We start from the raw sequence: 13711 nt of genomic DNA, 5'->3' as shown, positions 1-13711 counted from the left end.
CCTTCAGATTAGGTGAGTAGCTAGAAGACTCATAATCTCTAAAGCCAGAAGTGCTTCTTTACTTGGTTCTGGAAAGTTCTTACACACTATTAAAATTACTATTCATTTTTCATTATAGTGAAAAACTAGAAAATTCTACTGGGCCAGAGTAATTCATTATAATTAGGAATATGACGTTTTAAAGATAAATGTCATTCACTTCAGTGCCTAAACGGAGGCGATGATAATTGCATTTGTAAAGTGCTATCTGCGTTCATGTAATATAAACTGCTGACGGTTAACATTTGATATATGAACACCAAAGCCATGTTGAATCAAGCTCTGTTGCAGCTCTGTATAAAATGATAGTGCTGCTCAACTTTGTTGACTGTTGAAAATGGTATTGATCTGTGCTTATTTGCTGTTGATTTATTTATGTAACCCATGACTCCAGTGTTTCCAGCACAAATTCTGCACTGCAAATAGTGGTACAGCAAGTGGACCTGTAAATGTCACTGAACCAGCAAGTTTGAATGTCGTTAGGTATTAAACTATTTGTTAACTGTTTATCAATTGTAGTTAAATTGTAACCAGGTGGCGGATATTAATTGATGACTCACCTGTGCTCATATGTTTAAATAAATAGGAACAAGCTGAAACAGGGCAGTGCTGTTTGAGGTACAAGGCATGTAATTTATACCACTGCAAATAGAAGCTGAGAAGTGAATATAGACCGTGGCCAGGATTTTATGGCCCTGCCGTGGCGTGTCTACCCCCAGCAGATGCGACGAGCTATTTAAATCTCCATTCAGTTGGGCGGGACTGTAATATCCCGCTGGATGGGAGGGGCTGTAAAATCCTGGCCTTGATTTCAGCACTCTTCCCCTTCACCGCCTGGCTATCTGAATTTTGACACTGTTTCCATGTGATGTTTGAGGAGGGAGGAGTATTCCTGTCAGCATTCATTTCTCAACTTGACCAGAATAAATGAACTGATCATTCATTTCATGTTTGAGGGCCAATATACATACGAATTAGGTGCAGGAGTAAGCCGTTCGGTTGTGAAGTGCTCTAGGATAATCTGAGAACAAGAAGGTACTATGTAAAATTAATAAATTTTCTGTCCTTATTGAATATCTGGAAAATAAACAAATGCAAATGAATATTCTTTAAAAAATCAGTAACTTTGATAACCAAAAGATTATATGATTATATTGACATTTTTGCTTGAGAAATCTCAAATTGGGTTTGACTTCAATTACTAATTTCTAGAAGGATGTACGTTATCATTGCTTGTGCCACAAAAGTATAGTGAATGACTTTCCAGAAGATCTGTATTGCAGAAAGTTATAATGAAGAAAGACCCACAGCACTTCATATATAATTTGCACATTTTTGAAACAATTTTGTCATCGTTAGTTTGAAAATAATTAATTTTTGGCAAATACAAAAATTACACATGTAAATAGCATTTTACTTTTCATGAAGTAAAGCTCAGTTGCACACTTTATGAATAAAGCAAAATAATATTGCATCAGCCAAATATTGTAGATATTAATTTAAAGTATGACAGTGAAACAAAATTAATGGCAGATTTCTTCACCTCAGAGGATGTTTACTCTACTTGTGAATTTAAATAAACTTGGCTTAAGCAGTATTTCTTCAAATCTCCTATAAGAGTCCAACTAGTGTGATGTGTTAATGAGCACTTACTTTTCATGAATTTTGTGTGTAAACAGTTTTTCTGTCTTCATTTTGGAAGGTTTAATATTTCATGTAATAATATGGTATTGAAAAGTAAAGGATAACTTAATTGCCCACAAGTTGAGCTTTTAAAAAAATCACATTGATGATTGGATGGGTTGTAAGCAATAATGAACAAAAGTAAAATGGGTCAAATCATCAGTGAAATTTTACTGTTGATTTTATTTAGCTGGACAATTGTATAAATCTTCCAAGTATTCCAGTATGATGTTACAATATCTACATTTTTTATTTATCTTCTGCTGAAAAAAAGTCATATTGACATCAAATCAAATGATATTGTGGTTCATAATCTAGTCCTGAAGAAAAAGCGTAGGAGGCTTACAACAGAATCTTTCATATGGTTGCAAACTTGTTGAAGCGCTCCTACAGTAGTGTAATAGAATGGCCTTTTTTCCCAATCAGTATAATTCAGCATATTGAGTTAAGAAAATGGAAATTCTTGTTTCAAGGAAAATAAGTCTTATGCCATTGCTGAATATCTGATCTCAACAACCTCTCTGCGTCTTCCACATATCCCACCCACCACTACCCCATTGGACTCTGCCAGTAGATTAAGAATCATGCCCCCACCCTCCTCATTTCCTTCCAGAATGTTTGTATAGTAGTGGGAAAAGTCCTTACCATCCATGACCTTATTGTGGATAATTTCATTGACATCCTGGTTTTGACTGAAACTTGCACCTTGCTGCTTAAAAAACCTTCCTGTGTGGCTATACTTTATGCCACATGCCTTGTCTAGATTTCAGTGGTAGCAGTATGGCCCCTCATCACCAACACATATATTGGTCTATTTCTGTACTCTCTGGCACCTTGTTTCACCCAACTCACCTCTAAAAATTCTTGCTTTCAACCGCCTGCAAGCTTCACCTTGTTCCCCCACCCCGACCCCAAGATATCCAAACTCCTTCCTCAGCCTCTGAACTGACCTGACTCGTGATCCCTGATGACTTCATCTCCTCTTGCCCTCATTTCTGCATCCATTGCCTTCCTGTCCTCTTTAAATCCCTCCCTCCATGCAAACTCCCCCACCTGTATTCACAGCCACTCACTTGGCCTTGCCCCTCTCCATCATTGTAACCTCCTCCAGCCCTAAAACTCTCGTATGTTCTCAGTTCTTCTGACTCTGCCCCCTTGTCCATTCTTACAGCCCATCTATAGTGGCTATTTAGATTCCATGCTCCAGAATTCCCTTTCTAAAACTGTCATCCTTGCTAGCTTTCTCTCCTTTAATATCACCTTAAAGCCTATTTATTTACTCAAACTTTTGGTCACTACTTGTGTTATATTGTCATTTGGCACAATGTCCAATTTTTGATTGTGCTTATATGAAAAATATTTTCACCCAGAGGGTTGAAGGGGTCTGGAATTCACTACCTGAAAGGGTAGTAGAGGCAGAAACCCTCAACTCATTTAAAAGATGTTTAGATATGCACCTGAAGTGCTGTAGCCTGAAGGGCTACGGGCCAAATGCTGGAAAGTGGGATTAGGCTGGGTGGGTTGTTTTTCAGCTGGTGCAGACATGATGGACCAAGTGCCCTCTTTCTGTGCCATAAACTTTCTATGATTCTAAGATCTTTGAATGTTTTTATTAATTAAGTGCACTATATAAATGCAAATATTTGTTGAATTTGGCATGTGAAATTTAGGCAAATGGGTATTTAATCATTTTAGATAGTGCTAGTTGATCTTCCATGATGTTATGCATGGAGAAAATCAAGACCAAGTGAATCAGGTGAACCAAATTTAGAAGGTGGTGCTAATTAAACCAGGGCCACAGATGCTTTTCAGTCTCCATTTTAAACTGTCTTTATTTTTAAGCAATTCTAGATTGTAAGTTTACTGGAGAATATGATCTTTGTTGTATTCATTGACAATCCGTGCAGAGGTGACCTATCAGCGTAAAACTGAATAGGTAATGTCTGGAAATAATTGGACAGTTCTGTGGCGTGCTCATATATAGAAACTTGTTTCAACAGATCCACAGAGCCTTGTGCATATAACTGATTCTACAGGTTTATTTATATGTGGGTTTACAAATCTATCAGTGCAGTTAGTTTTGTTGTAGTCTATTCCCATTTTCTGTCATTTCTGTTACTCACTTTTCCCTTCTTTCTTCTAGCCCTGATGATATTGGCACATGTTGGTACATACTCTTGTCTGGTTCTGTATTCATCAAAGAATCCATGTTTCTTCCCAGAAGCAGGTATGTTTGCAATAAACAAACTTATACAAAATTGTATGTAGATGAGTGTTTTGTATAATGCATTAATTGTTTGAATATTGAATTTTATAATTGTCCATGTGATAAGGCAACCAATTCCAACATGTGAAATACATTGTGTACTTCCGAGTTACTGTGATTGAAATGTTCTTATTACACTTGTTAACATATGCTGGATTAATGTGACAGTTAAACTCATGTTAAAGTTTTAATGGGCCAGAAAATAAATAACTTGCTAATGTATTATTGAAGGATCTTAATATTCATTGAAATTAAAATGACCCGAAAACTTTATTTTATGTTAGTAAATCAATTTTGACATCCTCCAAAGAGCACTCATTGAGTAGCAACCCCAACAGTGTCGTCCTCCTATCTCACCACTCGGTGTACACCCAGGACTAATCTTGTCGATCTCTTTCTGGTTCCATTCTTCGCTTTCCCTGCTGGCCCTGTGGACTCTGCCAGCGGACCAGCTATTGCCAGTCCTCCCCACATCTCCCTCCAGAATGTCAGCTTGGTTGTGGGAACAAAGTCTTTGACATCCATGACCTTATTGTGTCGATGATTGCAAAGATGTTATGGCCTCTATGAAAACTTCGTTCACAGGTGATGCCACCTGCCCCTTACTGAAGCCTCCCCACATTCTGCCATCTGCCCCAACCAAACCACTGCTGTGGCCTTGCTCATGAAATCACTGTTTCTGTTCCTGTTCCCCTATATGTCTGGCATTTCTTCTTTTAGCCTCTCATGTTCCATCCCCCTCGCCTCTCCTTTAAAACCTTCATTTCTTAATACCCACTCAAGTATCACACCATGTTTCTCATCAAAATATCTTCACTGCCTAACCCCCTCTGCCTTGACTGAGTGACTTCTCACCCTGAGATTTCTACCTTCATCTCAACTTGTCTTGCCCTCTTTTTGAGTTCACTGCCCTCCTGTCCTCCCTGGACAACTCCCTCCTTGTAAACTAGTCTACCCATAGCCTTGGCCATCCTCTTGACCTGACCATCTCATGAGACCTCTCTGTGTTCATTGTGCCATTCACAAATAAGGTTATTTCTGACCTCTCCATTCACGCTGTGCCCAACTTCTCCTTCTCTTGTGTCTGATTCTGGAAAAAATTCATGCCCAAGTTCTCTTACAGCTGCACTTTCAAATTGCCTACTGGCTAGCCTTTGGTCTTCCAATCACCATGACTTTTCTGTAGCTGCTTACCTGCTCAATCACATGCTCCCCTCCACAGTAAAGTTCTTATGCTTCCCACCCTGGTTATTGCTCCAGTAAAGTGTCCAATCTTGCTTGCTTAAGTCCAATGGATGTGGAATTGAAAGTTTATGGCTGACAACTAGTTTAGCCATTTAGCTGGACCATACAAAGCATGATTGGGTCCTGGTCTCCTCTGTTAAAAATGCACACTATTCCAAGGTCATGCTGGAATGTAAAGGTGACCCCAGGCTTAATTTCTCATTACCATCCGTTTTCTTAAACCTCTGTCCTCTGCACCCCCTACCTTCACCTCCAACATTGTGTGAGGCGCTCATGAACTAATTTGCTGTGATGATAGACCATCTATTTAGCTGTCTCTGTCACTTTTCTCCCTTCCTCTAGCCCACCAAGACAAATTTCTACCGGGATATCCCCATGTCCTCGCCCTGAACTTGCATCTTTCTGTAGTTTCTCTCCTGTGACTCTTCACGCCCTCCCAAAGCATATTTCAAGCTTCTGCTCACTAAGTCCAGTTCTCACTAAACCTTTGACCGCCCAATTTGCCTTCCTGTCCCCATGTTAGCTGATGTTGTTAATGATTCCTTCTCCTTGGGTACTGTCCACCACCTTTTAAATTTTCCATTGTAACACCTCACTGCCATCTCACTAAAAAGATAACTTGACCCCTCTGGCTTTGCAAAGCCTGGCTCCATCTCTAACTTTGCTTTTCTCTCCAAAATCCTTGAATGTGTTGTCATCTCCCAAATCTGTGCCTACTTTCTGAAAAAACACTGTTTGAACCTGTCCAACCAGGTTTTCACCTGTGAATAGAAACAGCTGTTATCAAAGTTGCAAATTACACCCTATGTGACTGTTAGCATTGGAATTATTCCTCACCTTCCTTCATGACTGGCCTGTTGCCTTTGATACAATTGACTTATGTCATCCATCCCCAAGGATCCGACAGATAATTTGACCAGAGCATTACACAGTTTCATCATGAGTTTCTCTGATTTCTGATCTACTTTTGTAGCTATATTTGTGTTGATCACTGCTCAGTATTAGTTGAGCCTTTTGAATCCAAGTCTCCCAGGTCTTTTTCGTCTTCATCCGTTACTGTTTCAACACCATTCATGGGCCATTCCTGTTGCACAGTTTCCCTTGCAATGTGCTCCAATCTTCAGTGCTTCACATATGCTGGCATTAAGTTTCATCTACTACCTAGTAAGAGGGAGAAAGAAGAATGGGACAATGGACTTAAACAAAAATGCATGGTATGCATATAAAAGGAAAGAGGAAGATAAGTTATCTTCCTCTGCCTTCTTTGCTTGTTAGCGCAGAGAAAGTTTAAGGGGAGATTGAGAAGAGCTGTTCAAACTAATGAGGGGTTTGATTGAATGGGTGGGGAGAATTTATTTCTTCTGCATGAGGGTCAGCAACTAGAGGACACCAATTTAAGATAATTGGGGGAAAAACCCAAGGGAACATGAGAATTATTTTTAAATAGTAAGTTGTTACGTTCTGGAATGCACTTCCTGAAAGGTGATGGAAGCAGATTGTCGTAACTTTCCAAAGGAAATTGAATATATACTTTAAAAAGAGAAATTTCCAGGACTATGGGGAAAAGAGCAGTGAAGTCAGTCTTAATTGGATAGCTCTTTCAGAGAACCAGCACAGACATGATAGTTGAATGGCTTCCTTCTGTGCTGTATGATTTTCTGAATAACTAAGTTATTTACATTCATTCCTCCTGAGAAAAGACCAAGGGGAAGCCAAAAACACCCCTTGTTGCTGCAATTTGGAAATGAGCTCTGTGCCTCTCAAGTTCCAAACTTCTTCCAGTTGATAATTCTGCAGTGCAATATGGGGACACAGTTCAATATGTGGCATAACTTGTAGCCCCAGTACCAAAAAAAAGCACTAGAGATCAACAGAATTTATCGCACCTAAAACCATTCAACCCCCTGTGTCTGTGCCATCTGGAAAAGAGCTATTTAGCCTAATTCCACTTTCCAGCTCTCAGTCCATAGCCCTGTAAGTTACAGCACTGTAGGTGCATATCCAAGTATTTTTTCGAATGCGATTAGGGTTCCTGTCTCTGCCACCCTTGCAGGTTCCAGAACCCCACCACACTGTGTGTGGGGAAAAAAGCTCTTGTCAACTCCCCTTTAATCGCTTGCTAATTACTTTAGATCTATGCCTCGTGGTTATTGATCTCTCTGCAAAGGGAAATAGATCCTTTCTATCCACTTTATCTAGGCCCATCTTAATTTTGTACTTATAATTAAGTCTCCCTTCAGCCTCCTTTGTTCCAGAGAAAACAACACCAGCCTTTCTAATCTTGCCTCATGGCTAAAATTCTTCAGTCCTGGCAATATCCTTGTAAATCTCCTCTGCACCCTCCCTAATGCGATCGCATCGTGTGTGTAATGCGGTGACCAGACTGTAAGCAGTGGCTCAACTAGTGTTTTACACAGTATTAGCATTACCTCTCTGCTCTTATGCTCTGTGCTTTGACTAATAAAAGAAAGTACCCCATATGCCTTCTTAGACACCTTATTTACCTATCCTGCTACATTCAGCGATCTGTGAACATGTACTCCAAGATCTTTAGATCCTTCTGTTCCTCTACAGTTCTCAGTATACTGCCTTTCACTGTGTATTCCCTTGCTTTGTTTGTCCTTCCCAAAAGTGCTGCCTCACACTCCTCTGGATTGAGTTCCATTTGCAACATTGCAGCCCATCTGGCCAGTTCATAACCTCAACAAATTTTTGTATGATCTACAAACTTCTTAATCATTCCACCTACATTTAAGTTCAAATGATTATTAAATGCCACAGAAAGCAAGGGGCTGAGTACTGAGACCTGCAGAACCTCACTGGAAACATCCTTACAGTCACAAATACAATTGTTTACCATTGCTCTTTGTTCCCTGCCACTGAGCAATTTTGCATCCAATTTGCCATTAGCGCTTGGATCTCATGAGCTTTTACTTTTCTGACCAGTCTGCTATGTGGGATTTTATTAAAGCCTTGCTAAGTAGACTACATCAAACATACTACTCTCATCAACCATCCTTAAAAATTTCAATCAGGTTAGTCAGACATGATCTTCCCATAACAAATCCATGCTGATTATCCTTGATTAATTTGTACCTTTCTAGATGATGACTGATACTGTCCATGACAATTTTTTGCTACCAAAAGTGATCATTATGCAATTGAATTCAGTATTAAGTTTGAGAGTGACATACTCAAGTCCAAAGGAAGAATCTTAAACTTAAATCCAGTTACATATGTATGAGGAGAGAGCTGGCTCAGGTTGTAGATAAACAATAAAAGGTATGGTGCTAAATAATTAGTGTGAAAATTTAAAGAAATGATTCAAATGTTTCAACAAAAAATGTTCCATTAAATAAATCAGCAAGAAAGATCAACCTGCAGTTTACTGAATAAGCTGAAGATAGTATTTGATTAATAGTTGTGAAGAGCAGTAGTAAACCTGAGGATTGGGAGCATTTTAGGAACCAGCAAAGGGTGACCAAAAAGTTGATAAAATGGGAAAAAGGAGAATATGAGCGTAAGCTAGCCAGGAACATAAAAATGGTTTGTAAGAGCTTTTACAAGCAGGTAAAAAGGAGGTAAGTAGCTAAAGTAAATATTGGTCCCTTAGAGGCAGAGGCAGGAGAAATTACCCCAAGGAAATGACAGGTTTGAACAAATATTTAATGTTTGACTTTACAGTAGAAGACACAAATTACATACCAAAAATAGAAGGTAACCAAGGGGCCAGTAAGAGTTAGAAACTTAAAATAATCAATAAGAAAAGTAGTGCAGAAGCTTGTGGGACTAAATGCCAACAAATATCCAGCACCTGATGGCCAACATCCTAAAAGAGATAGCTGCAGAGATTGTGGGTTTTTTTATTCAGTGCTGGGATGTGGGCATTGCAGGCTAGACCAGCATTTATTGCCCAGCCCTAATTGTCCTTGAGAATAGTTTTACCCTTGGGATGAACCTGGTTATGTTTTTCCAAACTTCCTTGGATTCTAGAATGGTCCTGCTGAATTGGAAGTTAGCAAATGTAACATACCTATTCAAAAGAGTAAGAGAAAACAGGGAATTACAGGCCAGGAAAATGCTGGAATCTAATAATACAGAAGTCTTAACAACGCATTTCGAAAATCATAATATGATCAGACAAAATCAATGTAGTTTTACAAAAGGGAAATATGTTTGACAAATGTATTCGAATTTTCTGAGAATGTAGTGAGTAGGGGAGCCAGTATATATAGTATACTTGGATTCTGAAAAGCCATTTGAAAGGTCCCACACAAAAGGTTAACATGCAAGATAAGGGCTCATGGAGTTGGGGGTTATATATTGGCATGGATTGAGGATTGGTAAACAGATAGGAAGCAGAGAGTAGGAGTAAGCGCATCAGTGCAACAGATAAGGCTGAAGCATTTACTACAATCTTCAGCCAGAAGTGCCGAGTGGGAACCCATCTCGGCCTCCTCTGGAGGTCCCCAGCATCACAGATGCCAGTCTTCAACCAATTCGATTCACTTCACTTGATATCAAGAAACGGCTGAAGGCACTGGGTAGTGCAAAGGCTATGGGCCCTGACAATATTCCGGCGATAGTACTGAGGACTTGTGCTCCAGAACTTGCCACACCCCTAGACAAGCTATTCCAGCACAGCTACAACAATGTAATCTACCTGGCTATGTGGAAAATTGCCCAGGTATGTCCTGTACACACAAAGCAGGACAAATCCAACCCGGCCAGTTACTGCCCCATCAGCCTACGCTTGGTCATCAGTAGTGGAAGGGGTCATCAACAGTGCCTAGCAATAAACTGCTCACTGATGCCTAGTTTGGGTACCGCCAGGGCCGCTCAGCTCACAGCCTCATTACATCCTTGGTTCAAACATGGACAAAAGAGCTGAACTCCTGAGGTGAGGTGAGAGTGACTGTCCTTGACATCAAAGCCGCATTTGATTGAGTGTGCTATCAAGGAGCCCTGGCAAAAACTAGAGTCAATGGGAATCAGGAGGAAAACTCTCCACTGGTTGGAGTCATACCTAGCACGAAGGAAGATGGTTATGGTTGTCTCAGTCATCTCAGCTCCAGGACATCACTGCAGGAGTTCCTCAGGGTAGTGTTCTCTGCCCAACCATCTTCAGCTGCTTCATCAATGACCTTCCTTCCATCATAAGGTTAGAAGTGGGGATGTTCGCTGATAATTGCACAATGTTCAGCACCTTCTGCGACTCCTCAAATACTGAAGCAGTCCATGTCCAAATGCAGCGAGGCCTGGAAAACATCCAGGGTTGGGCTGACAAGTAGCAAGTAACATTTGTGCCCCACAAGTTCTAGGCAATGACCATGTCCAACAAGAGAGAACCTAACCATCGCCCCTTGATGTTCAATGGCATTGATCAGAAACTGAACTGGACTAGCCATATAAATACTGTGGCTACAAGAGCAGGTCAGAGGCTAGGAATCGCGCGGTGAGTAACTCACCTCCTGACTCCCCAAAGCTGGTCCACCATCTACAAGGCACAAGTCAGGAGTGTGATGGAATACTCCCCACTTGCCTGTATGAGGGCAGCTCCTACAGCACTCAAGAAGCTTGACACTATCCAGGACAAAGCAGCCCGCTTGATTGGCACCACATCCACAAACATTTACTTCCTCCACCACCAGCTCACAGTAGCAGCAGCGTGTACCATCTACAAGATGCACTGCTGGAATTCAGCAAGGCTCCTTAGACAGCACCTTCCAAACCCACGACCACTACCACCTAGAAGGACAAGGATAGTAGATAGATTGGAACAACACCACCTGGAAGTTCCCTTCCAAGTCACTCACCATTCTGACTTGGAAATATATTGCCGTTGCTTCAATATCGCTGGGTCAAAATCCTGAACTCCCTTCCTAACAGCACTGTGGATGTACCTACACCACGTGGACTGCAGTGGTTCAAGAAGGCAGCTCACCAGCACTCCCTCAAGGGCAACTAGGGATGGGCAATAAATGCTGGCCCAGCCAACGAAGCCCATGTCCCGTGAATGAATTTTTAAAATGGGCATTTTCATGTTGGCAGGCTGTAACTAGTGGAGTGCTGCAAATATCAGTGCTGGAGCCTTGGCTATTTATAATTTATATAAATGACTTAGACAAAGAGTCTAAGAGTAAAGTGATATATCCATGTTTACCGGTGATTGAAAGCTAGGTGGGAATGCAGGCTGTGAGGAGGATATAAAGAAATTGCAAACAGATATAGACAGGTTAAGTGAGTGGGCAACATGGTGGCAGATGGAGTATAATGCGGGGAAGTGTGAGCTTATTCACTTTTGTTGTAAGAACAGAAAAGCAGAATATTTTCTAAAAGGCTTAAAATATGTAAATGTTGACATCCAGAGAGATGTGCACTAGTACAAGGAATACAGAAAGTTAGTTTGCAGGTACAGCAAGCAATTAGAAAGGCAAAGGACATGTTGGCCTTTAATGTAAAGGACAAGAGTATAAGAACAAGGAAGTCTCATTACAATTGTAAAGATCTTTGGTGAGAACACACCTGGAGTACCATGCGCAGTTCAGGCCTCCATATCAAAGGAATAATATGCTTGCCTTGGAGGCAGTACAGTGAAGGTTTAATATGTTGGTTCCTGGAATGAGAGGGTTGCCCTATGATGAGAGGCTGAGTAAATTGGACCTATATTCTCTCGAAATTAGAGGAATGAGAGTTGATTTTATTGGAATATCTGAATGGACTTGATGGGGTAGACACTGAGAGATTGCTTCCCTTGGCTGGAGAATCCAGAGAATAGGAACACAGTCTCACGATGAGGTCGATTATTTAGAACTGAGATGAGAAATTTTTTTGCTCAAAGGGTTGTAAATCTTTGGAATTCTCTAGCCTTGGGGGTTGTAGATATGCCATCATTGAGTATATTCAAACCTGGGATAAATAGATTTTTGGTCCCTTGTGTGATAAATAGACGTGGGGAGCAGGCAGAAAAGTAGATTTGAGGCACTATATTGAATGGCAGAGCAGGGTGGAAGGGCCATTTGGTTTACTCCTGCTCCTATTTCTTGTATCCTCCTCCTTATTTGCCTACCAACAAGATTAGGCTTGCTGGCCTGGAATTACTCCATTTACTCCTTTGTCCCTTTTTAAACGCTGGAGAGGAAAGCTCATAAAAATCACATGATGATTCTTACCTTCTGAACTGGCAAATAATGTAAAATTCTATTACTTAATCAATTCTGCTGGTCAAATGACTTAATGGCCCAAAGCTTCCGATCTCCGTGGGATCATACCCGGGAGATAGCCCGGAAAATGTGCTGGGGGACCCCTGGAAGTCCCCATGCAAGGAATGGATGGGAATTGCCCTGCATCTGAACCTCACATATAAATCGGAGACTTTGGATGGTTCTGACTCTCTCAGCAGAATAGTTACCCAGGAAAAGTTAGAAGGATTAAAATCACTTCTAACTCCTGGGTAACCAAGGCACTGACCTAGCTCCCCTCACCCAACTCCCACACTGGACCCCTCAACTACCCTCCAACTAGTGCCGTAAAAAGGGGCTTGGCATCACATGCTCCAGTACTGCTGCCTGAACTGGAAGGACTCGGGAGCTGCTACGCCGCACATTTCTCACCAGACCTGTGACAGAAGATCAGGTAAGAAATGCGCAGCTCCCAACCTGGGTAAGTAAAAAGGAGCAGAGTGGCAATCCGACAGTGATTGCCATTGCACGGGAGTTCTGGGCCAAAATTTCCATTGAGATAACTGCAGCAATTTTCTAGCGCTAATTTTGCGAGTACTGCATTCCTAAAAGTGATCAACTAATGACATTGGTAAGTTTAAGGCTTATTTTGCTCTTACAGTGTAAAATTGATGGTAGTTGATGCTGCATCATTGCATATCAATCGTGAGCAGTTTAGCAATATGGAAATTGAACCTGAGGTTGAATTCAGCTGCCCTGATTCAGAATTCTGGATTAGTAGAACAAAAAGCTTATGCAAAGTTACTTATTAGATTTTGAATCATCTGCCAGTTCTTTTATAAATCCTGTTAGAGCAGTGGATTTCAAATGTTTTTACTGAAGCATGTTGCCTGAAAAATTTTGTGCAACTAGTTTTTAAGTCAAAAGGCATGAATTACTTAGCTTTTTGGCACATGCTGAGAGTGCTTCTGGATTCCAGAACCTCCTACACGTGTTGGTGATGCCTAACTGTTTTTCCGCGTGATATTCGGAATCTATTTTTAACTAAAATTTGATACCACTGTGGAAAAATTATTGCATATATATAATCACATGTAATATGCACTTTTTTTCTGCTCGGAAAAACACAAACTGCTCTGGTTTCTGGGCAATATTGCAATGTAAAATGTTGGATTTAGTAAGGTAAAATCTCCTGACAGTTTTTTTTTGTGTATTTTGTAGATAAGCATTTCCTTTCCATGAACACTTGGGTTTTGATTCAGTTCTTCTGTATAAAATGGTGTGTTATTAATTAAAT

General features: G+C 40.6%; 1 protein-coding gene across 4 annotated transcripts in view; it reads left to right on the top strand.

Annotated features, from left to right (window-relative positions):
- The window catches only part of rapgef2b (Rap guanine nucleotide exchange factor 2b), a 534998-nt gene that overhangs the window by 197948 nt on the left and 323339 nt on the right, over positions 1-13711 (top strand). For all 4 annotated transcript variants that reach the window (XM_078540424.1, XM_078540432.1, XM_078540414.1 and 1 more), the window contains exon 4: positions 3866-3949. In XM_078540424.1, the coding sequence (XP_078396550.1) occupies positions 3866-3949 (84 nt within the window). The remainder of the gene's footprint in view (positions 1-3865; positions 3950-13711) is intronic.

The sequence above is a fragment of the Cetorhinus maximus genome, chromosome 1 (assembly GCF_964194155.1).
Source record: "Cetorhinus maximus chromosome 1, sCetMax3.hap1.1, whole genome shotgun sequence".
NCBI lineage: Eukaryota > Metazoa > Chordata > Chondrichthyes > Lamniformes > Cetorhinidae > Cetorhinus > Cetorhinus maximus.
Note: the sequence above shows the minus strand (reverse complement) of the source record. Positions and strands in the feature narration are given on the sequence as shown.